Here is a 26,566-nt window from a genome sequence, read left to right on the forward strand (position 1 = left end):
TCATTTGTTTCGAAAAACATAAGGAGATATTTATAAAATAAAGTTGGGGTGTGGCTAAATTACCCTGGTCCCTCCTTTTACAAATTTCAATTGGAAACCAGGGGCCGCGGTGGCTCCGTGGTAGAGCGTTCACCTCCGGTGCTTGGGGTCCCGGGTTCGATCCGAGCCTCCATCAGGTGAACTTTGTGGTGGACAAACACCGTGTGCGTGGGTTTCCTCGTGGTTCCCCCGTTACCTCCCATTTTCTTCATTCCACCATTTCATTCGTTACTTATCATCACCGTCTCCTTTAACCTAACCGTTGATTATTTTGAAGAAAGAATCGTTTGTTTCGAAAAACATAGTGTTTACAAAAGAAATTGGTGATGCAATTTCACACTGGTCCTACTTTCAAATTTCAATTCAAAACTGAAGCTAATCGTTTGTTATTGATTGTTTTGAAGAGAAAATCATTTGTTTCGTAAAATAGAATGCGGCCAAGTTAATCCTGGTTCCTTTACTCACAAATTTCAGTTTAAGGTCAAAACCAATCGTTTGATAAGGGTTTATTGTTGATTATTTTAAAGAAAAGTAATTTGATTCCAAAAATAAGGATATATTTACGTAATAAAGTTGATGAAGGCGGTTTGTTTCGCGTTTGATTGTTTTGAAGGAAAAACAGCACTTGTTTTGAAATACAAAAAGATATATTTATAGGATACATTTGGTGGTGAACTTCACACTGCTCCTTTTACTTTTGAGTTTCGATTCAAAACTCAAGCCAATCATTTGTTTTCCTTTCTTAGTGATTGGTTTGAAGAGAAATAAGTTTGTTACGAGAAATATTAAGTCATTTACAAAATAAAGTTGGGTAGACCATTTCAAACTGGTCTTTCAAATTTCAAATTTCGATCTAAAATGAAACTCAACCTTTTATTTTTCGTTCGTTATTGATTGTTTTGAAGAACAATCAAAAAAATATTAAAGAAATTTTGATAATAGAGTTGATGACCACCTTCAAGCTTATCCTGCACTTTCAAATTTCATTCAAAGCAGGAAACAATTAAAAACCAAGAAGAGAAACAAAATCAGTAATGTGCGCATAAGTCTGTCAAGGGAATTTCAAGCTGCCAAATTCACATAATTTCAACTGTTATATTAATATGATAAATGCGTAATAATACCTTGCTCAAAGGGATTTCAAGCCCCTTAATCCCTGAAATATTCACTAAAACCGGAAATGGTAGTAATACACTACGATTCTAGGTCTCGATATTGCTTTACATACAGCAAAAACGATCAAAAATGCGGTTACAACTTTGATCTTCATACAATGAAAACGGTTTTTGCAGTTTTCGACTACATAGCACGAAATGTTTTCTGCAATCAATTAAGCATCCTAAAATATATTCCATCTCCACTCTACTATCTCTGCTAAAACCAGAAGTGATATAAATCTACTACCACATATGATTTCAATAATAATTCATAAAATATTATCTCTCAAAAACCTAACTTCATCACATGGTGTACCTATGACACTGTTACTTGCATAATGGAGGATAAAGGACTATTTTTGCATTCAATTTCTGTTCGTTTCAAATAATATTACTCTCTTTCTACTCAATTTGTAATAACAACACTATCCATTGCTTTGGATTGGATATTATAACAAAAGAAACACTGACCAAAGATTAAACACGCACTGCATTTTAGACTATAATGTGTAACGGTTTCGGATATCTAACATTTCCTTCATCAGACACTATAGCTATGATGAAGGATATATTAGATACCCGAAACCGTTACACATTATAGTTTAAAATACAGTGTGTGTTTAAGCTTTGGTCAGTGTTTCTTTTGTTTCAATTTGTAATGTACAAAAAATTATAAAGCATTGCGTTATTATCCAATTTGTATTCGTTGTAGAGCATCAATTACTATATTTCAAGGTTTAAAATAAAATAATGAAATATGGTTTATTATCAAATCTGTATTCGTCTCAGGTATTATTACTACTATTACTGGTATTTTCCTTTTTCAATTTTAAAGCAATAAAATGTATTGCACTATCATAAAATATTTGCTTCTTTCAAATAATATTATTCTGTTCATATGTACAAGCATTTGAAAGTTAAAAGCAGTATGAAGTTGAGCCCCCAACTTTGGTTTGGAAATATCTCCGTACGATCTTCAAAACAAATGGTTTTTACTTCAAAACAATCAATAACAAACAAAAAACGAACGATTGACTTCGGTTTCGAGTTGAAATTTGTATTTAGGGGGCCAGTGTGAAGTGCCCCCAAATTTATTTTGTGAATATCTCCGTACATTTTTGAAACAAACTACCTTTTCCTCAAAACAATAACAAACGAAAAACATACGATTGGCGTCGGTTTCGAGTCGAAATTTGTAAGTAGGGGGCCAGTGAGAAGTTTCCTCCCAACTTTATTTTATGAATATATCCGTATGTTTTTCGAAACAAATTATTTATTTCTTCAATACAGTCAACAACAAACGGAAAACAAACGATTGGTATCGGTTTTGAGTCAAATTGGAAAGTGGAGGGCAGCGTGAAGTTGCCCCCAAAATTTATTTTGTGAATATGTCCGTACGTATTTCGAAAGAAGCAGTTTTTCCCTTCAAAACAATCAATAACAAACGAAAAACATACGATTGACTTAGGTTTCGAGTCCAAATTTCTAAGTAGGTGGCTAGTGTGATGTTGCCCCCAACTTTATTTTGTGAATATCTCCGTATGGTTTTCGAAACAAACGATTTTTTCTTTAAAACAATCAATAACAAACGATTGACTTTGGTTTTGAGTCTAAATTTGAAAGTGGAGGCCAGAGTGAAATTGGCCTCCCCAACTCTATTTTATGAATATCTTCGTTCGTTTTTGGAAACAAACAACTTATTCTTCAAAACTATCAATAACAAACGAAAAACATACGTTTGACTTCGGTTTCGAATCGAAATTTGTAAGTAGGGGCCACTGTGAAGTTCTAAATACCCCCAACTTTATTTTGTGAATATCTCCGTATGTTTTTCGTAACAAACGATTTTTCTTCAAAACAATCAATAACAAACGAATTTATTCAGTTTAACGCAAGTAATATTTTGTATAGGGCTAACATTAAAAACTACTTATGTTTTTAACCTCTAAAACTTATATCTGTAAATATGAACCTGAGCATATTTAATGGCAAAAACAATTATTTGGTTTTATGAAACAAAAAAGTTGGACTACCGTACGTGATTTTGACTAATTTTTCCAGTGAATATAAGCTAGTAAGTTAATATAAAAGTATTTGAAAAAATAAGTGACTTTTTGAGATTCTAAATATATCATAACACCACTTTTCATAATGAAAACATTATTTTTTAAAAAAAGTAATATTGCTAAAATACATTACTCGTGCATTATTAATAGTTCTCATATATTTCTGTAAATACCATGGTTACAGAAGTTAACAACAATACGAAAAACAAAAGAAAAACAGATGTGGCACACAAGTATACGCGACGCTCACAAGTATACCAACAGTGTGACATCAGAGACATATACTAATCCAGGGTTAATGAAATGTCTATTTATGAAATGTGAACAAAATCGGCTTGTTGTTTTTGAGGAAATGATATAGAAAACTCACATCCAAGAATAAACTATACCTTCTGGATTTTTCCTGGAAAATTAACTTGTATGCCGTATTATGGTTTTGTTAATAGAACAAAGATTTAGGAAATATGAACAAAATCGTTAAAGGCGTTTTTGAGAAAATACCAAATTCTAATTTTTACTCTTCAGTAAACTAACCTATTTTTAGAGGTAGCAAAAAGAATGTTATAAAAACTTTAAGTTTTAACTTTGGTTTCAATATTTTGAACGGTATGGTCTCCACTTACATACGGACGAATAGATAGACAGACATCCAAAAATATGTCTTTCGTCATGTAGAAGCCATGGAATGTGTAAATCCACTAAAATCTCGAATTTGATGTTTTTCAAGATCACCATACTTTCCTCTCCTATCGTGGCTACGAAGTATAAATGGTAAAAGTAGAAAAATAGAAATAAAAATAAGATCACTCTCAGACAGTTATGAGAACACCCGCTTGGTCTAGTGGCTAGCACTTCGGTTCGCGTGGTCCCGGGTTCGATTATCGGTAGGGGTAAGGGTTCGAATTTCACTACAATCAGTAGGTTCACGTCTCCTTTAACCTAGCAGCCATAACCATAGGAGTTAAAGTAAATGTCAGACAGTTATGCAATAATACGATAGGTTAATAAAATAGCAACTATTTGCATCCACTTAGGTAAGTGAAAATCAAGACAAAGTTAATGACTAATCAGTATCGATGGCGTAGGCAGGGCTGTGATACGGCTAAAGACTTCAGTACAGTAATGCCGAAATGGATTGTGCTTCCATGTAGTGTGTTTCATTTGTGATTCTTTTATATAGACATCTTACGACTCCTTTATATAGATAATTTGTCGTGAAAAACAAGCTTTATATAGTTATGTTTAAAGAAACATTGATTTCTCCTAAGTTCTATCCTTAACCATACACAAGACTTCAGCAGATTAGTTTTATGCTGTATTCTTTATTTTTCACAACTCTTTTTCTTTATTATAGACATCAAAATTTGCCATCTGCGGGTGCGAATACGGAGCATTAAAAAAGAAAGTACATGTTAAAGTTTTATTATTATTATTTAGCTCCGGTTTAGCCGCATTGTTAGCATGCTCGACCTCTGTGTACATGGTTTCTGGCTCTATTCTAGCTGAAGCACTAAAATTTACTGGTATCGACCTAGGATCGTTACGTAATTGAGGAGTTACTTGAATTAACAAGTAGCGAACTCCAACTCGGAAAGCCAGAAATAATGGCACCTGGAAACTGATGCGCTGGCGACTCATCACTCGGTTAAACGTGAGTGATTTGACTGGCTGTAACGTCAGGAAGTTTAATTTAATACTTCTTAGCAAATTTCATCGGTATTTCAATAACTAAAGAAAAAACTAAAAAGAACGTAACTCTTTTCTTATCTGTCTCACCTGCCTCACCTCTGTATACTGAAATAAAATGCTAAACTTCGTGTCACAAGAGCCCATGAAGTAGTTTGGCCGATCATATGGCCCACGTTTCATCCGGTGACGCCACATAATACTTCGTCTATGAGTATGTTTATGTGTAAGTGCATTTCTTTGCTATAGCAACTATTAGTACGTCCATGATCTGCTACTGGCTGTATCACTGACCAGTACTATTGCACTAATTATTGCGTTTGGGAAGTTCATAATTGAATCGTTGAGTTCGAAAACCGGTCATCTCCAACGAAGCTAATTTGAGAGGAGTGGCAAACAAAACTAATTTAATCAATATGTCAATATATTAATCAATTAATCATATAGGGTTATTTTCATTTTTGAAAAGCAGAAAAATATCAGTTCTACGGTAAGAAAATGAGTTGAGTTGAGTTGATATTGAATTCAACGTCCCGTTCAACAGCTAGGCTACATGAGACGTGGACCTACTGATTAACGTAGAATCCGAACCACATGAGCTCCAGCTGGGAATCGAACCCGGGTCTCCCACGCCAAGGTAAGAAACTGAAAACAGCCTTATATGTCAGATGCATATTGACCAATTTAGTTTTGTTTGTCACTTCTCTCAAATTAGCTTCGATGGAGATGACCGGTTTTCGAACTCAAGGATTCAATTATTTTAATGTGTTGACGTAGTTTTGATTTTTTCTTTCATGTCTATACTATTATATGTGTAAAAGAGTAAAAAACTCACATATCAACATAAATAACATACTACTATAGCTAGAAACATAAAATTTGAACAGGAAACTCCCTGGCCATGGAAACAATCAGTAAGAAAGCAATTTTTCAAATTGCGTATCATAAGGTAGAGTAAAGGGGGTTCAAATCTATTTTCCAGAAATGAAGGTAAAGCTTGATAACATTATGACGGTAAAATTTTATATAATTATGAGCTTCCCATTAAAAATAACGAACATGTGTTCCAGCATTTTTTTAAAATTCCACTCCTAAATAAGGAAAAGGGATAAGGATAATAATTGATCATCGTATTTGCAGTTTGGACTCAGTACAATTTTAGTTTAAAAAAAAAAAAAAAAAAATTACTTCCTATTTAAAACAAGAATTAAGGGGGAAAATGTATGGAACAAACTTGTTAAATGTTAATTTAAAGAAAATGAAATGAAACTTCTAGTTTACGCCCGACATTTATGCCCTGCACAATAAAGCACACAGATGATCAATGAAAAAATTATTATTTTTTAAAAAAATGGTATGTAGAATGAGAGTATGAAACGAAACGGGAGAACGTCGAGAAAACCCATGGACACAATGCTGTCCACCACAAGTTCGAATCGCCTGGGATCGAACCAGTACCCATCATATCAAAGGTATGTGCCCTAGTACTGGTAGTGTTCACCATGCTATCAGAAATACATTTTTAAATTCGAGATGAGGCGAAATACGTGAAACTCTTGGCCTCTTTTTTTTTTTTTTTTTTTTTTCGAGACGAGACGTGGTTGAATTTCTTCAGTCACGTGGGCAATACTAGTCTTACATCTCGAAGTGGTTGTACGAATACAATGAAGATCATTTATCAACATATAAAAGATATTTAAGTCATTACACACTTTAACTCCAATAATGAATATGATTTAAATATTATTTTATATTACAGCTTTCGAGAACCTCTCGTGACGTGGAAGAGTCAAGAGTTGTGATAACTTTTCGATAAAATTAAAAGAAGAAAATCGGCATAAATTTTGTATATAAATTAACAAAAGGAGACGAGAAAATTTTCAAGACGAGACGAAACGAGAAAGAATTCTTCAATAATCGAGACGAAACTTCTACAAAATTTACTTGAAGAGACAAGAAAACCTTATTTCTCCTCTCATCTCATGGGCAGCACTAACATTGAACCACCATTCTGTTAATCTGAGATTAAATCAATGAAAGATAGCATTTCTGTAATCGGAAAACGTACTCTTTCTGTAATAAATTAAGTCTTCCTTTAGATATATTTTACCGTATAATCAAATTTTGCAAAGCACCACCATTTAAGCGTAGTGAAGTATACGTCATATATATATATACTAACGTCTGCGCAGGAAAAGTTGCAAATAAAATAAACTGAATATGTTCTGACGTTCTAGAATCCTTATTAGGTCAACAAAGAAAACGAAACAAGTTGTTCCTCAATGTACGTATAGTTGAGGAAGTTCTATCAATGTTCCATCTCGTCATATAAATCTCAACTACTCATAAACGTCAAAAACGTTTTCATCAGGAAATCAATTATGGATGATAGCATCTGTGCACAAAATGCTCCAGGTTGCTAACTCAATGTATTCTTAAATCAACTTCTTACTTCAGTTTTCATTTTAAGAACACATGATTTTTTTTAAATATGTTTCGTTATTAATTGAAGATATTATGAGAAGTTTTCTATCGTTCGTCTCAACGTAACTTTGAATGTCTGTCAAACTGTCAGTATGCCTATACTAAAATCAATTTGGATGATATTAAATATTGGTGTGCTTTCTTTGAAGTTCAGGAAAGAAATCTATTGCTTGCAGCAGCGTTTCTCAACTTTTTTTTTTTCCTTTTGTGCACACCAAAGTAGCTACTTTTCAAACTTTTGCTACACCTCCGCGTGTGATTTTTTCCCCCCAATATGCGAAAAAGGAAACATAAAAATACACACATGAGATACAAATCTCAGAATCAAATTACATAAGGCTGTTGAATAGAAACAAATATTAACATAAAAGAAAATTATAACCCTTAAGCAGGAATATAAGAAAAAAATATTACCATCAGAAATATAAGAAGACATCAAACTTAAAACTAGTAAGATATTTGTTCCTGGTGATTTTTGCAAAGCATATTTATGTGTGGATGAACTTACGATATGACAGACCCGGGTTTGAATCCCGGCGGGAGCTCATGTGGTTCGAATTCCACGTTAATCAATAGGTCCACGTCTCATATAGCTTCGACAATAAACTCAAAATCCAACTCAAGAACTCTAGACAGACACACTCTCATGTCCAGTGTTCCTTTACAAAGAAAAATGAACAGCTTTAGAAGCCAACTTTCCAGCTTTAAACTTGGAAGACAAGTGTGAAATCAAGTCGATTGCCGATATTTTTTTTTTATTTTCTTCTAAAGATAATTTCTTTGCGGAAGATCTTAGAAGACAAAAAATCTCGCGCTACATCTGACATGTATTCGCGACACAGAGGTTGAGAAACGCCAGCTTGGAGAATAAGAGGTTAAAAAAGAAAAAAGATAAATCCAACCCACTTAAAAGTGTGTAATAGTGCTGTTAAAATTATTCCAATAGTTAGTTGATAAATTTATCCGTTATTCGAATATTTTTCTTCTGTTATTTAAATATCTAAATGTTTTTCAATATTGGAACAATTATGCGATATTCGAACATTTTTAAATAATTAATTATCCAATATTTGTTCAAATAATTATTCGAATAACGAATTTTGTTCGAATATTCAAATAACGACTTTTGCTCGAATATTCAAATAACGAATTTTGTTCGAATATTCGAACAAAGAATTTTGTTCGAAGATTCGAATAAAGAATTTTGTTCGAATATTCAAATAACGAATTTTGTTCAAATATTCGAATAACGAATTTTATTCAAATATTCAAATAACGAATATGCGAAGAATCCATTATTCAAATAATTAAATAATGAATTATTCGAACTTCAAACAGCATTAGTTTTTTACATATTCGTGATCACAAAACAATTTTCCACAATAACTTCCATAAAAAATATGATTTTGTTATACAATATGCCGTATATTTTCTTTAAAACTTTCCTCTTTATTTGGGATTGAAGTTAATCAATGGTAATAGTGTAACGGGAACATATTAAACCATAACTTGGAAGAGATTTCTAATATGCATTATCTGATAACGAAACATTTTCGATAGTAACTTTCAAATCCATTATTCGATTATTAGATTTTGTTGCAATATTGGGTATATATAACAATCAACCCCGCTGCTTAGAAAAAAATGATCCATTTATCCTAAAAATAATTAAAGCTTCCTTGTTTACCTGGCAATATTTTCGTTTCCTCCCACTTTATTATCACCAGTTACCCATTTCATCACTAACTAGCCACCCATAACGTTATTTCTAGCATGACTATTTTACTTTTTCTATTTACTTATTAATATTGTTCTATATACAGTTGACAATACATTTTAAATTGGGAACAATTAACAATTATGCGTGTGGGCGAATTTTTGCAAAGAAGTCAAGAAGCATATTTAAATGTACTATTGCGCTATTCATTTGGTGGTACTCAGAAGACAACTTTAGTTGCTAAAAATAGTCTGCGACATCTCGTATGGGTCAGTGCAAAGCATTTTTACTTTGCAAATGAGACGAATAAGTGCAAAATTTGTTCTCAAACTTTTGAGTGATGAACAGAAGGAGAATAATGTATCAGTTTGCACGGAGTTGAAGGATCGTCTTTATTCAGATCCAGACTTCATGTCCAAAATTGCAACTGCAGATGAAGGTTGGATCTATGGGTATGACCCTAAGACGAAAATTCAGAGTTTCCAATGGAAAACCAGTGAATCTCCTCGCCCTAAAAAGGAACGTCAGTCAAAGTTGAATATCAAACTTATGCTCACTGTGTTTTTCAACAGTGAGGACATATTACGATCAAAGTTCGTTCCAAAGGTAACAACTGTAACCGCCGAATTTTGCAAGGGCGTACTGAAACGCTTGCAAAATGATGTACGAAGAAAGAGACCAAAAAATGTGCCGATGACTTTCTTCCTTCTTCATGACGACAACGCATCATGTCACATATCGCTTTTGATTCACGAGTTTTTTGCCGGTAAAACTTTTCCTGTCTGTCCACATCCGAATTACTCATCAGATTTAGCACCATGCTACTTCTGGCTCTTCCCAAAAATTGAAACTATGCTTGAAGAAAACGTTTTGACACTATTCCAGACAGAGCAGCTGAACGTCCTTCCAGAAATACTTCCAATCATGAATTCAACGTTGGGATTAAGTGCATTGTTAGCCAAGGACAGTACTAGGGGCCGCAGTGGCTCAGTGGTAGAGCGTTCACCTTTGGTGCTTGGAGTCCCGGGTTCGATCCCAGCCTCCGCCAAGTAAACTTTGTGGTGGACAAACACCGTGTGCGTGGGGGTTCTCCCGTTTACTCCCACTTTCTTCATTCCACCATTTCATTCATTACTCATCATCACCGTCTCCTTTAGCCTTACCGACATAATCGTGGGACGTAAAACTCAAAGATTTCATTTCATTTTCCATGGACAGTACTTTGAAGGAGATTAAATCAAATTCCATATAAGATTATTACTTTGTTTCTAATAAAGTGTGTCATTTTTTTTTATTATTCATTGATCATGATCAAATTTGGCATAGTGGTAGACCTTGATCTGTTTATTGTCTTGGACAAGAAAAATTAAAAATCTAATGAAATATATATATATATATATATATATATATATATATATATATATATATATATATATATATATATATATTTACGAGTATGCGTATTTCACTTGTAACATTGTAATAAAAGATGCAGAAAATAATACGTAAATGTTAGTATATTCACAGTAGTGGCTGAGTGTCAGTTGTCTGTCCAGTTAATTCTAATATCTCATCGTACGTAGCACTCGCCTCTGAAGATATGCTCGGCCTAGTACATTCTTAGTTACTAGTCTTCGTTCATAAGATTCGTAGTGATTGACAGCAGATAATGTAAGAATGAGTTATTCATTTTTGCTGTCTGCTGTATCAGTTGTAACGGTAGGACAATTTTTTGCACTGAAGGGAAAGTAAACACTTCTGAGAGCTAACAAAGGAAAATAAGAGAAGTTAGAAAAAATCAACTCTGACTTTTAGATGAGTACATGCGGATAGATTTCTTTTTCCTGCGTATATGTCTACTGTGTTTGACGAATATTAGGATAAGTTTTAGATTATATGTCTAAACCTGAAGTCGAAACTCCCTTTCCTAGGTTAATAGAGGAACATAATTGCACCTGAATATTTTACGGCACTTAGTTGAACACTTTACACATATGTTCAAATTTCGCAAACTGTTTGCTGCGCTTGTATTGGTTTGTTTCTATTGTCTTTACGTCCAACTCACATTCTCACGCACTTTGCCAATGACGCAAGTAATTTTATTAATTTTCTATTGTTTCTCCTACGCGTATTGCCTGTCGATGTAATGATCATTTTAACTTGTAAGCAGGGATGTGTTAATTAATTCATTGCTCTGTTCGGGAATTACCTGATGGAAACAAGGAGCGAACAATAGTTGTGACTATTGCACAGGGGCGCACCTAAAGGGGGCGTCCACCGAATCCTCCCCCCCCTCCCCAAACATACATTTGTACATTTTTTTTTTTTCAGTAAAGCTATACTTGTTTAATAGGGAGATTTTTGATGGTGAATGAAAATTTGATCTTACACTTCAACTGTACTCTTTCTCTTATAAAAACAATTTAGTTCTATATTTTTTTCTGAAAATGTATTTGGAAGTATTCTAAAATTACTTATCGTCCTTTCGGGTGCAGAATAACACCTGTTTAATACTACATAGACGTAGTGGCTTGTAATATTGGACCCCTCCCAACAAGAATTTCTGGATGCGCATCTGCTATTGCACTACTACGAAGCCATCAATAATTCTGCCATACTGGAATCCATTCAGCTATGATTTGCGTCGATGTAATGCAAAATCCGCGTTCTAGTTTGCGATAATAGGCATGGCAGTTATAATTCTTTTTTTTTTTTTTTTTTTTTTTATGTTAATGCACTCTGCATTTCTTCCGAAGGCTGATGCGGAATGACATCCTGAGTAACTGAATTTCTAGTCACAAATTGAGAAACCTATGTGGACTGCAGTCAACTCACCTCTCCGATTTTTAGCCACATTCCGTAGCATTTTTCGTCAACGTAACGCAAAATTTTCCTTTTCCTCTGCGATAAACGACATAGTAGTTATAATTGATTTTTGCATAGTTTGCGTTTCATTACATTTAGCAATTTTTTTGCTTATCCTGATACGGAATAAGGCCTTCGTTCTCGTTAATATTTCAAATTGTCTATAAAGTATTGACTCTTTGAAATGAAAATTAAGAATATGTTTATTGTGATTGGAAAATAACATTATGAAATCGCATATATATTATTTTGTTCGATTACTTTCTCTCATTTTTCTGGCAGTATCGTAGTCCCGTCGCAATACAACGTTTGTGATTTCTGGGGAAAAATCGTATTACGTGATTTTTACAGGATTCTTTTGAAAACTTAACATAGGTCAGGAAATTCTTCAAAGACCGTGATAAACGTTAGTTTGACGATACCAGTCCGGGCTATATGGTGCACTAAAACCTGCCAGCTAAGTTTCCACAAATTCTGAGAGGTTAAAAATGTATGTAGTCGGGCGCTGTCAGCATGGTATATGACAATCTTTCTGTTAGCCAGTTCTTGCCGTTTCTTTTCAATTACTGGGTACACTCGTGGTAATTGTCGACAGTATGTCTCTGAGTCTAATATTCTGTCCGGCAATATTAGTTCGTGATATACGATGGATAGATAACCTTCCTGGATGTCGTTGTGAGCTTGTCGCAAACCGTGAAGCTTCTCTTTTTTTTCAATTACGATTTCTTTTGTACGTTGTTGCCATAGTTATCCACTTTTCATCACTTATGATCAACTCCTTCACAAATGATTCGAGTTAGTTACATTTCAGTAGAGATACGTATATAGCAGTTGGATCGAGTAAATACTTTGGAGTCATATCATGTAGTACCAAACCGATGAGCTTATTTTTGTAGCCATCTTTCTCCAAAGGGTTTAACAATGTTTGTTAATAGATGTCTGGGTGATTGGTAATTTCATGGCTGCTTAAATGCTGGTCTTACTCGACTTTCGCGGGAATATTATCCACTTTTTCTGTGACTGGTCGACAACTGCGAGAACCATCTTGGAGGCCAAAATTTTCAGAACGAAAGTGAATGGTCCACCTTTTTGCTATTGCTTTTGATAACGTTTCATGTCGATGAACAGATTACATTTCACGAGTTTGTGCAACATTAACACCTTTCTTGAAGTAAAATTGCAAAATATAGCACAGTTTTGGGGAAAGTTCACTCATGTTCACGGCATAATACCTTTCACCTGACTATAAGTATTCTAAAAAGATTTCCCACACCTTGTAGTTTCAACTGTAGTTGTTAAATGATGTTAGGCCTGACATGTTGCAGCTTATATATCCGGAAATTTGGTACAGTAACACCATATCACGCGGAATACTTTTAAGACGACTTTATGTTTATTACATTGAACTACCGATCTGGATAAAATTTGGCATTGTTGCATGCCTTGACCTAGTATGTAAGCATCTGAAATTAGGCTGTGTTGGGGTTTGCTTCCCAAGTTATAGACAGTCATTTTAATGCTTACAATTGTCTAATTCTGATTTGGAAGTCAAATATAGTGGACTGTGTGAATGAATAAAACAGAACCAAATGCTTCAAAGCTGAAACATGAAGTAAAGTAAAAGTATGTGCTTTGAAGCAAAAGGTCGAACGTATGAGCATTTGCTTCAATCTGTATTAATAAGCTATGTCCTTTACTTCCTGCTTATACTTGTCGTGATCAAAGTGAATGCTTCAATCTGTGTCTGACTACATACTACAAAGCCCTCTCTTTGTACTAGAGACACAAGGGCTCGGGATAAAAAAAAAAAAAAAAAAAAAAAAAAAGTTTGCTCTACGACCTTTTGTCTGGGAAATTTTGACTTTTTAAAACATTTTAATTTCAGTGAAGAGATAACAGAACGTTCCAGCTTGCTTCCTCCATTATAACACAAAAGACTTAATTACTGCATTCTGAAGAGAAAATTCTAAAAATAAATAGATAAATAACTAAATAAATAAATAAATAAATAATCAAAGGAAGTCATTATGAAAGAAAAAGTGCAAATCGGTGGACGGTTTGGATTTTCTACTTCCATCGAATTGTTTATAGAGCTATTAAAATAATGTTCAACGATTAAAAAAAAATATTTAGTAAAGAATTTATTAGCATTAACAATAACTATTCAAAAAATGTAGTAAATTTCGTAGAACAAAATTATTATTTAAAATTCATGAATAGACTAAAGTTTCATTATAACTATATATAACATTTGTTAAGGGCGCTAAAATCCGAAGGAGAGAACGTTTAAATTGTTATTCACAAGTTTCTTATTCCAAAAATTGTGACACGATACAACAGCACACAAAGAAAAAATTATGAATAGCGATATAAAATTAATATTCTACTCAAAATTATCCGTTTATGGCTTTAATTTTGAAAATTGAACTCTGTGAAGATCATAATAAAATGTTTCCCGGACTGAAAATGAGATGTAAGCAAGCTTCTATACGAAAACATAAATTGTTAACTATTTCTTTCTTGATTTATGGTACTATTTTCTTGCCTGCTATAGATTGAATTTAAGCAACCAGAAAAACACACATATATCAATATTTATAACTCCCAGGTACTTGGAAAGACAGTTAGGCGCCTAAAATGACACTAGGAATATGATGGATTATATAACTCACATTTGCTGGCAATAACTGTAATACCAATTTGAAAACCAATCAAGACAGTGAGCCTCGGACTGAACCTAGAACTCACAAGTACTAGATGATGGAACCATATATTTGTATCTTCGGATTAAGTGGGTGGATCCCCTCCGTCAACGACCTCGATTCCTACTTTTAGCCCCCTACATCGTGGCCAAAATGTACGTTACTCGATCAAATAATTCTTGAGATTTTTTGTCTCTAGGGCGGACGGACAAGCGGACATATAAGATAAGCATATAAGGGAGTTTCGGTGATCACCTTAAAACATTAGCTTTACTTCAAAATGTTCCATTATGTGACATGCAACAATTTAAGGTTAGATATGGTAAAACACTGGATTAAAGAGACTAAATTAATTGATTAATAACAGAGACCTATCTAGAAGAATTGTCCGCATTATCCAGCAAAATCTTGTATTTGAAAACGGCCAAGTTCCGTTGCTTGCCAGTTACAAGATATGTTACTGTTTTAAATCATTTGTTTGTTGAATAACAACCTAGAAACGAAATTGTGTAAGTAGACACAACTGCATAACAGTATCGTCACAGCAGGTGATCCCTGTACATCGAGTAATATATTTCATGAGAAACTATCTTGCAAATCTAACACAGAGAAACCTATCTGTACAGATGATATACAGTGCGTGTCTTCATGACATAGAAGCAATGGACAAAGTATATTTTTGAGTGATACAACACAAGAAAATTTTTGGTGGTATAGCTATTTTGCATTGTAAACTATGAACAAGTGAAGTATCTCGTATCTCTTTTATTTTTCTTTCTTTCTGCATGCACAAGAAACATTCATGCTGACATAGGCGGAGATATGGGGAGCATTGCCCCCCAACTTTTTGACTAAAAATAAAAATGCCACCTATAAGATCCTTCAATTCTCATTTGTATTTACCGTGCTCCCCAGCAGACAAAAGGTCTGCCTTCCCAAGAGACAATTCCTAACTCCGCTCATGCATGCAGAGGCGACTCGCGATTTCGAAAACTATTAGAGTTAAAACCCAATTCCTATCTAGAAAAAGTGCAAAGGTAAATACTTAGGAGTGGAGGTAACAAAGCAGAACAAAATCGACAAGGGGATAGACAAAAAAAAATCTAAAAACACTTCATACAGGACACGTAAGTTTGGCCCTCCACTGTACAACACGTGTTGTGGTTGCCGATCGCTTTTTGTTTTCAATGTGTCATGTGGACCTTCCTCTTCCGTCAGCAGTAACCAGTTTACCTGTGAGTGTCGTGGTGTGAAAGTAGTGTGGTAAAATGGGCGACCTAACAGATTTCCAAAGAAGCATGATCGTTGGTGCCCGTTTGGTTGGAGCTTCAGTAGCAACAGTGGTGAACATTGTGGGGGTATCGAAAGGCACTGTGTAAAATGTCCTGTACACAATTCATGTCCTGTCGAAAGGCACTGTACACAATTCATGGGCAAACGACGTCTGCAAAGCACAACAGTGGTCGAAAGACAATCCTGTCAGATAGGGACCGGGGGGCATTAAAACGGATTGTAGCAGCTAAAAAGAAGACCACTGCAATGAAAAGTACGTCTGAACTCAATTCCGGCCTACAGAACCCGGTTTCATCGAAAACAGTGCGACGGAAACTTCATAAAATGAAAATTCATGGCAGGGCCGCTATCGCCAAACCAATTGTCACAGCATTAAATGCGAAGAGGCGTATCCAGTGGTGCAAGGACCACAAGGCGTGGACTCATGAGCAGTGGAAACACGTAATGTGGTCCGATGAATCGACCTTCACATTTTTCCAACAACCACACAGTGGGGCGAAAACGCAAAAAGCTGGCCAAAAGTAAAAAAAAAAAAAAAAAAAAAAAAAAAAAACGAAAGTTAGTAATATAGGAATTTTTTTTATGTAGTTGGCTAGAGTGATGTTAGAAGGGCCCAAATCCATAAATAGAATAGAGTTTTTACTTTATTCCGACTACCTGAGCCACTCTTAAGTAGACCCTTCAGCAGGTAAATGCGTAGAGAACAATAGAAGAATTGTGACGCGTCCGTTGAAACGGTTGTAACTTTCAAACGCGTTCATAGTTTTTAAATCTGTAAAGTTTTCCTATATCGTACTGTTAAGTAGAATAAGTGTGTGAAGTGAAAAATTAATAATAATGATGTAATAATTTATAATTTGAATCGCAAGTCAGGCAAAATTTTCACATTGTTTATATATTTTATTAACTTAAAGCGTTGAAAACATTATGTGCACCCTCGTGCACCACGTTCATATTTTGTAGAATGGTAGTCTGAATATTAATTAATGCTATCGACAAAAATGTAGCTGTCAAAACGTGCCAATTACGAAGCGTGTTGATGTTAATTATTGTTCATTTAATGTTACAGTGACAAGCCGTTGCAGTTATCATAACCGAATCAAATACCAATAATTTGTGTCATTTAAATAATAATACATTTCTAATAAATATGAACGTAAGTAACAAGTAATTGTTCATCAAAATATGTGAAAACAGTGAATGTTGTTAAAGATACATTGTGAAAATTACGAAGTATGTTGACATTCTTTTTATTCCGCCATTTTGGATCCACCATTTTGCTTTTTTTCAACTTTAGTTGCAGAATCGTAATCAGCAACCTCAACAACCCTTTTATCGCCACTTTTTTCGACTTTTGCAAATTTTATTCCGCCATTTTGTTTTTTAACTTTAGTTGCAGAATAGTAATCAGCAACCTCAATAACCCCTTAATACTAAATTTCATTCAATTTAAATATAGTTATCATATTTTGGCCAGCTTTTTGCGTTTTCAAAATCAAAATATTAATATACTGACTAAATGCAGTCATTCCATTTTCAATCTAGTTACATCTATAGAAATTAACCAGTCTAGGGAATAACAAATTAAACCAATTAACTTGGATTTTACATAAAAGAAAATTCCAGAATTAACGCTGCATAGTAATCCTTTTATTATCTAAAATTCTCATACTAATTAATAAATGTTGTAGTAAGTTTGGCTTCTCTACAGTGTTTCTAAGTTTCTATGCTTAAAAAATTTCTTAACTTTATTTTTTAACTTATTTTTTAAGGATACGATTAAGGTAAATTTAGTGCGTTAGGCCCCATAATATCTTTGCAACATTCAAGCCCTGTCTTTGTCTACTATCACCATATTCACTTTAAACATTATTACCTTGACTGAAGATTTATCCCGCTCATCAACCCTATAAAACTGCTTCCTTCATTATGAGAAATTTGGTATAAAAATTAATAATTTATCTAAAATAAGTTTAAAGAAATTCAGATTTGGAAGGTAATTAGCTCCCATTCGAGGTATCCCTCCCTTTACTCCAGAGCCGCCTTTTAAATACTATCAAAGCAAAACATCTATATCTCTTCATTCAGAGAAACTCGTACTCTATTTACTCAAACAGGAAGAACGAGGAAGAGAACTGACTCCGTTTACTACATCTTTGCTACCTTTGGTTCGATACTCGTCCACCACTCTGGACATGAATCAAGCATTCAAAATTGAATTTAAAAAATATCCAGCATTCATGCTATCCTGTACCTTCTCTCCGGGCCTCAATTTTACTCTACTTGCAATATTACAAGTATTTCTGCACTCAGGTCAAAAAACTACAAAGTTATTTCCACCCACCACTAAGGCTGAAAAATTACATTAAGAATTTTTTCTAAGAGGGCAGTTAGAGGGTATAATGGTTCATCTCTCAGAATCACGGGAGTACCGATCAGCCTTGTAAAGTTCGAGAAACTGATCTTGAATAGCTAGTCAGTCGCCTTTTAAAATTGTTCTGTGAGCTCATTAAATATATATATATATATATATATATATATATATATATATATATATATATATATATATATATATATATATATATATATATATATATATATATATATATATATATATATATATATATATATATATATATATATATATATATATATATATATATATATATATATATATATATAGAACGTATATCGGCTTTGAAATGGTGAATGGTGACCTTTGGAACTACTATTGTGCTGCCAAAATGTCTTGAGCCGTGGCAAAAATGCGAACTAAAGCTCACACCCATGCGTTGTGCCAATAAGGGTTCAGCTGTTGCTAATCGAGAGAAAGCGAGTGGAATTCCTTCAGCTGATAGCAGCGCTTGCAACGGAAGACTAGGGATCAAGTCAATGTGGTATATCTTTAGTGGCACGGTACGTACTTGGCTAGAATCAGTCAATCACGTCAGAGCTGTTACTGACGTTGAAAAATAAACTTATTCATAAATCTTTGTAAAAAAAAAAAAAAATCCCTCAGACACTAAATAACCCTCGTCTAGTGAGTGTAGGCAAAACGGAATAGGCCAAACGAGAATACCCATTTGGCCTACATCTAAGATGAGATTGAGATAACGATATATCTTGCTGGAAGGTCCGTAGGCAAAACGGAAATGAACCATATTATAGATTGTATATGAGATATGAAAAGCCACTGTTAGTCCCGAACTCAACCGACATATTCACTTTAGCTGTCTATTGAAAAATAAATAAAATAAAATAAAATAAACATTGACTTTCGTTTGAATTATATGGAATAAGGAATGGAAGTACTAACAGCATAATCTTATTTACGTCCCACTGCGTGACAATAGAAAATCTGTTACTCCTGGAAAGTTTATTTACTAGTAGACAGTTAAATGTTTTTGAGATTTTCTGAGAAAATTTCGTAATTGCCTTCAATGCATCATTGCGTAGACCTATTGTTTGCCTAAACATTATGCACAGAAACCAATACATTTTCTTTGTGTTCTCGCAGTTGGTCTACTGGCTAGCACGTGCACCTGTGATTCCGAATTCGATTCCCAGTGGGAGACCACAAAAATTTAATTTTATGATCATTCACTTTCATTAATAATCATTTCCTTTGGCCTAAAGTGCATAATCTAAGGGACGTTAAACTAAAAAATAAAATAAAATAAAATAAAATATATAAAATAACTTTTTTGAATAGCGTCCGTTAGCAACTGAATTCTAAGTACAACATCTTTATAAATTGGACTAGACTTGAAGATGAAAAGAAATTTGTAAATGTTGCATTCAACTTACTATTGATACCTTTAAACGATTTTTTTTTTCTATTTTATTTTTCTGTAGAAATTTTGCTGGAAAACCTACCAATCTATGTATATAGCAAACAACGTATGACACCGATTAAAGATATGTGTGTATTAGTAACTATTTAGCTTCCTGTCAAACCAGATTGATGCGATTACAAAGATCCCAGAGCCAACGGAAAACCGCTATCGTTACTAACAGAACCAACTATATTAATAGAATACAACAGAAAGCGCGCCGACTGTAGTACACGTTTGACAAAGTTGTCAAATCACATGAACTAAAAATGTTGTACTGCAGAAATTATAACCTAATTTCAAGAATGATCACGTATTTATACTACTTTTGGTCAGATTAGGATGTGAAAATTACACTGCATTAGATAATGAGTAATTTCAACATTAATTTAGGTGGTTGGATGATTTGGGCTTTAGCATTCCAGTCAGCACTGAGGTTATATGGCATGTGGACCTACAGCTTAGTGTCATATCCAAGCCACGTGAGCTCCTACCAACAATCGAATCCGGGTCTCCCGTGCCCAAGGTGCGTACACTAACCGTACAGCAACGAGTACGTTCTCAGCATTAATTTGTTCATCTCTTTAGCAACACTATCCAACTTTGCTAAAAAATACAATATATTTAAAATTGAGCCTGCTAATGGGGTACTTTATTGCCGTAGTTCTCCGAGAAATTATCCGGCTGTCCCTCTCTAGTTGCGGGTACTGCTTACCTTCTCTGGTTTGACCAAATTTTAGAGTCTGTTTTACAAATCACCGATCCGAATTTCTTTATATGTTGCAAGTTGACCAAAGCATTATACGGTAGTCACATCACATTAAAAAAAAAATGAATATAACTAAAAACTCCCATATGCTTGATTTCAAATAGTTCTTACCTCCAACAACTGTAGCTTCAAGACTGTGCATGCGACTAGCAAACGACGCTCTGTCCTTTGATTCCAAAGTTCTTTGTTGTTGTTGTTTAACGTCCAACGGGTTATGCACCAAAGACTAAGTGAGACGGAAGATGATGATGAAGAAAGTGGTACGGGTAGGAAACAGGAGAACCCCGAGAAAACTCATGCAGCGTCGGATTTCACGTGAGGAGCGACAGAAAACCGATAAACACCTTGAAATAAAGCCGGATATCTTTCATGAACACGGAAATATATCGCTATCGTGTCAAAAGATTACAGTTGCAACCAATAAATAGAATGTTGTACAGATGGGAACGGAATGGTCACCGCGATACGGAGATCCCTAAATACATATGGAGAATTCACACACGTATTCCCCATCTGTGGGAATCCTCGTTACGCATTCCTATCTGTACGTCATTGCATTTGTCAGATGCGACATTGTGTGTTATCTTTTGACTCAACAGCGATATCTTTGCCTTCCAAAGTTGTCCAACGCCTCTCATGTGGAAAGGATATCACTTTTAAGCCATGTTTATTACACACTTTTTTTCTTTTTGCATAATTTTATGTATACTGTCACATTCTCCAATATGTCGATGTATTATCTTACACTCTGTATACGATTTTGATCACACGGAAATAAAATTCTATGGCTACTGTTAAAGCTAGCAACATATTAAAATGCAGGTTATATGTCTAGATCATATACGGTACCTCATAACTTAGAACACTGAAGAGATAGAACCTTACTTCGTAAATTTAAACATATCAATTTGAGAATCTTGTATAAAAGAGATTTTTTCAACCATCATGATTAATCATGCCCTTCTTGTCTAAATGATGATCATCGTCGGTTTTGATGCAAGAAATACAAGGTTCGATTTCTGGGGGAGAGCTGTACTTACAGAGATTCCAGCTAACCTGTAGAGCGCATTTAAAGTTGATGCTGCAAAACGGTACCAAAATCCGAAATGACTAAACAACCACGATAGAAACGCCATTGTAGTGTGATCTACTCAGGGAAAGATTGGGGATGAATTATTCCGGAAGAAACAGATTCACCCTAATTTTTTAAGTGTGTCATACCAAGAATATCTATGGGGAGAAAAGTACACTTTTCCTTTTCTTCCTCTCGAAGTATTTCTATTTACTTAGTGTAACTAAATAATTGATGCGCATTGTAAAACTTCTGTACAGATTAACAGAAATATGGAACCTCTCTTTCTTAGCAACATTCTACAATGCAATAATTTCTCCTTAAAAGTTATATTGTTCACCTATCTGGACAATGGTAGCTCTTACAAACCTATTCCGGATAAACTCAGTTCTATACTTCTTTCTTGCAATAGCGCGTTTCAGAGTACCTCGCAAACGTGCGATGACAGAACACGAACTGTAACGAACACTACATATTCTACTACCTGACACTCGTCATAAAATCAGTGATCTCAAATATCTGTATAAACTCACATATGGCTAACTCAAGTCCGAAACGCTACTTTCAGAATTGTATTTAGAGTTCCATTCAAACAAACACTTAACACATATCTTTTTCATATAGTTCGACCTAGACTTTCAATAGTTCAACGTTCTCCATTCTACAGGCTTCCTAAACAACACAACGAAATGTCACATACATCCATAGATTTATTTATTCTGAAGTTGCATATGACTCTGCACTAGTATATTTTATTTTAGTGGATAAATTCTTATTGGCTATTGTCAACGTTTCTTCTTCTTCTTCTTCTTCTTCTTCTTCTTCTTCTTCTTATTATTATTATTATTATTATTATTATTATTATTATTATTATTATTATTATTATTATTATTATTATTATTATTATTATTATTATAGCATTATATCAATATCTTTTAGATTTGTTAGATATTTCAGTGTAAACTGGCGTTCAGTTGTATCTGGAATTATGCTGGTAAATAAATAAATAAATTTCCTTCGGGTAAAAATGCCTCAATACTTCACTGACAGTACGCGAAAAAAAAAAAAAAAAAAAGCTTCAAATGTCTGAAATTTGACTACTGAAATCTACTAGAAAAAAATAGTTTCACCTACCTGTACAAAGTACTGAACACTTTCTAGAAGCATTCCATACATCTTGAATCTTTATTAAGTGAAAAAATACTCCAATCTCACAATGGAAATTTGCACAAAGTGTTCAGAAAAAGATTGTCCACACGTTTAAATTTGTCGTCTTATACATTGATTGATACAACAAAATATTTTCAAGTAACAACATTAGGATTTCTTTCCGTTCACATATATTTATGACGATTCAATTTCCACCAATATTGCTTCGCAAATTAAACGCTGTATATGCGCTATGAGACAGTCACTTGTCCAGATGCTGTAGCTATGGCAACCAACACAGGACCTTCGAGTGTCTATTTCAGCGACGCTTGACTGAAGACAGCCCACTCGATGCTATCCACTGTCCTTTTTATTTTGTTCTGTCGCTGTGGTCCCTATGTCTCTTGCGAACTGTGTCTCGCGCATACTCCGTGTCACCAACTCTTAAAGTTTACGCAACAGATTGATTGGGCAAGGAATGAGAGAATAACAAAGGCAGAAATAGGAAAAGAATTTTCAGCCAATTTGTTCTCTTCATCAACTGTTAACAACTTTTAAATCAAGATCTTTCTCTGTTCAAAGAAAAGATCCATCGCCTATTATAATGGTAGAATGGCGAAATAAATTGCAAGTGTTCTTTCAAAGTATTACAATAACAACAATTGTTACTACTACTATTACTACTAGAGACTATGATGGCTCAGTGGTCCAGATATTACTTCTGGTGTGACGGGTCCCTCTTTCGATCCAAGTTCATGATTTTGTGGTGGACAATACCATGCTTGTTACTTTTCTTAGGGTTCTCTCGTTCTTCCCACTTTCTCATTTCACAATCTTTTTCATAATTGCTCACTCACAACTAACCGGTCCCTTTAGCATAAAGGTCACAAGTGCAAGACATACAACTAGAAATCTCATTTCGTTTCATTTACTACGGCTACTACTATCACCACCACTAATAATATAAGGAACTATAGTGAATCAGTGGTATTGCTCTCCCTTCTGGTGCGTGGGATCCCTAATTTGACCTCAGCCTGTGCTAAGTGGGCTGTGTTCATGGGTTTTCTCAGGATTTACTCAATTTCTTCTACTTTCTTCATTCCATCATTATAATCCACACCATCATCACCATCTCCCTTAGTCTCAGTGCAGAAACATGGAACATGCTATTAAGTAATAATAATATCAGATGGAATTGGTGAGTGGTGTAAAGTGTTAAATTAGCTCTTGCAAAACCTGTCTGTAGTGAAATAAGAAAAACCTATCAAGGTGTGGGTGTTACGTTTATTATCATCATTCAGCTGTCATATAATCTTTGGTCTAAAAGGCAAAATCATAGGACATAAAACTCAAAAGAATAATACTAATTATATATTTTTCTCAAAAGCAGTGCCATCATAAGCCCCTGGGCAAATCAGTCTGCTGGGCCTCTTATGAAGATCATCCAGATGAATAAAACATAATGGGACTACAAGCATGTGAAATGTGAAAATGGCAGTGATTACAATACTAACTCAGGGATACTAAATCAAACAAATCACAATGTCTATTTGTAACACAAAAACATTACAGTAAATATTAATTTATATATTAAGTATAGTCTAGACCAGTGGTTCCCAACCTGGGGTGCTCTTCCTCCTGAGGGCGTGAACAGCGAGCTACTGACAAAAATAAACCACATTCGTAACGTAATATATAAAAGTAACTAGCTGAACCTGCGCTCTCTACACTGCACATTATTCGCATATGGCATGAATCTCCATGTTATTCTTCACAACATCTGTACATATCCTTTTACAGACATAAGGGAAAAACGTCTTGATTAAAAAAAAAATGACAAGGGTACCATACAGGTGAAATGTTTCGATTATTTTTTCAATATCTCGCAAACTTTGCAAGATTTAAGCCTACGTCCGGTTGAAGTTCCTAATTCATGTATGGTCAGTGCTTTCTTTCTTCTTGTATGCAGTATGTAATAAGCAAATACATTACACACACAATTAATTATAATGTCAGTGACATATGGTGTTCATTGGGCAAAACATTCGAAACAATTAAGATGCATCTTGGATTGGATCCTTCGTTTTTCATTATCATTTGGCCATGAATCAAACGCCTGTGAGATATACAGCCCCTGTATACAAATATGTGGTTGGAGTGTATAACTCGTAGGATATTATGTTTTTCTTTTGTTTTAAAATTTCAACATTTCCAGTGTACCACTGAAAACGTAATAAAGAAATAACGGACACGTTTTTTTTTTTTTAAATATTCAATTACTACTGGACAATCTACACAAACTTTGGAATCGACCAGCGAAAACGGCACGTTTCCAGCATTGTGGCTTTCGAGATCTCATTGTCGAAAGGATTGGAAACAAGCATATTAACTTTTCTTGACCAGAAACATATAAACCTAGCATTTTAATATATAGGAAGTGATGTTTGTGATTGAATCTCGGGAAAATGGCTGAATCGATTATCTAGAATTCGGCTTGTATCATTCTACCTTGACTAAAAGGTAGAAGGAAGCAGGAGTCATATTTTATGCGAAACCTGAGTATCTAATGAACCCGTCAAATTATTAATATGAAACTCCGTATGTGAAATCCTCATTAAAAGTAAACTTATATGTGTTCAAACGTTCTTGAAAATTTTCATGTTAGGAGGGGGGGAAGAGGGAAATTTTATAAACACCTTTTGCCAAGAATTTAAGAAAGGCTATCAACCTCGTGCTTATATATTAAAGAAATCTGACGGTACAGTTCTCACTGACACGGATAGCATCTTAAGTAGATGGAAAGATTTCTTTGACGATTTGTTTAACACGCAATCAAAAACTAGTGTTCGTGGAGAAAAGGAGATACACACCGCAGAACCGTATATTCCAGAGCCCAACCGAATAGAAGTAGAAACCGCTATAAAGAAATTAAAGAAACACAAATCTCCGGGTGTAGATGAAATTCCAGCTGAGTTAATTTTAGCTGGAGGCGAAAAATTGTGGAACAAGATACACAAACTCATTCTCCTTATCTGGAACAAGGAAGAATTACCTCAAGAGTGAAAAGAATCAATCATTGTTCCAATTCACAAGAAAGGTGACAAAACTGACTGTAATAATTATCGAGGCATTTCTCTTCTGTCAACATCTTATAAAATTCTTTCAAATATTCTGTTAGCAAGACTGACCCCATACGCAGATGAAATTATTGGAGATTATCAGTGTGAATTTAGACGAAATCGATCAACTATCGACCAAATATTTACCATTCGCCAAATACTCGAAAAAAAGTGGGAATACAATACCCCGGTACATCAACTATTTATTGATTTTAGAAAGGCGTACGACTCGGTTAGGAGAGAAACATTATACAACGTTCTTGCAGAACTTGGAATACCGAGAAAGCTAATTAGATTAATTAAGATATGTTTAAATGAATCCCAAAGTAAAGTCCGGGTAGGAAAATTTTTGTCCACGAGCTTTCACGTCGAAAATGGCCTGAAACAAGGAGATGCGTTGTCGCCGTTATTATTTAACTTCGTTTTGGAACACGCTATAAGGAAAATCAAAGATAGCAACCAGGGCTTACAGTTGAACGGTATTCACCAGGTTATGGCATATGCTGATGATGTAAATTTAATAGGAGATGATAGGAGAACAATAGAAAGAAATGCAGAGATCTTATTAAACGCTTGCAGGGACATGGGTTTAGAAGTAAATGCAGAAAAAACTAA

At 34.4% G+C, this 26,566-nt stretch overlaps 1 protein-coding gene across 1 annotated transcript in view; it reads right to left on the bottom strand.

Annotated features, from left to right (window-relative positions):
• The window catches only part of LOC145686419 (soluble guanylate cyclase 89Db-like), a 367,562-nt gene extending 344,363 nt beyond the window's left edge, over positions 1-23,199 (bottom strand). Inside the window, exon 1 of the mRNA XM_081759712.1 lies at positions 22,818-23,199. Within this exon, the coding sequence (XP_081615838.1) occupies positions 22,818-22,859 (42 nt within the window). The 5' untranslated portion in view covers positions 22,860-23,199. The remainder of the gene's footprint in view (positions 1-22,817) is intronic.
• Between the last annotated feature and the right edge of the window lie 3,367 nt (positions 23,200-26,566).

Source organism: Thermobia domestica, chromosome 5, assembly GCF_964235325.1.
Source record: "Thermobia domestica chromosome 5, izTheDome1.hap1.1, whole genome shotgun sequence".
Taxonomy (NCBI): domain Eukaryota; kingdom Metazoa; phylum Arthropoda; class Insecta; order Zygentoma; family Lepismatidae; genus Thermobia; species Thermobia domestica.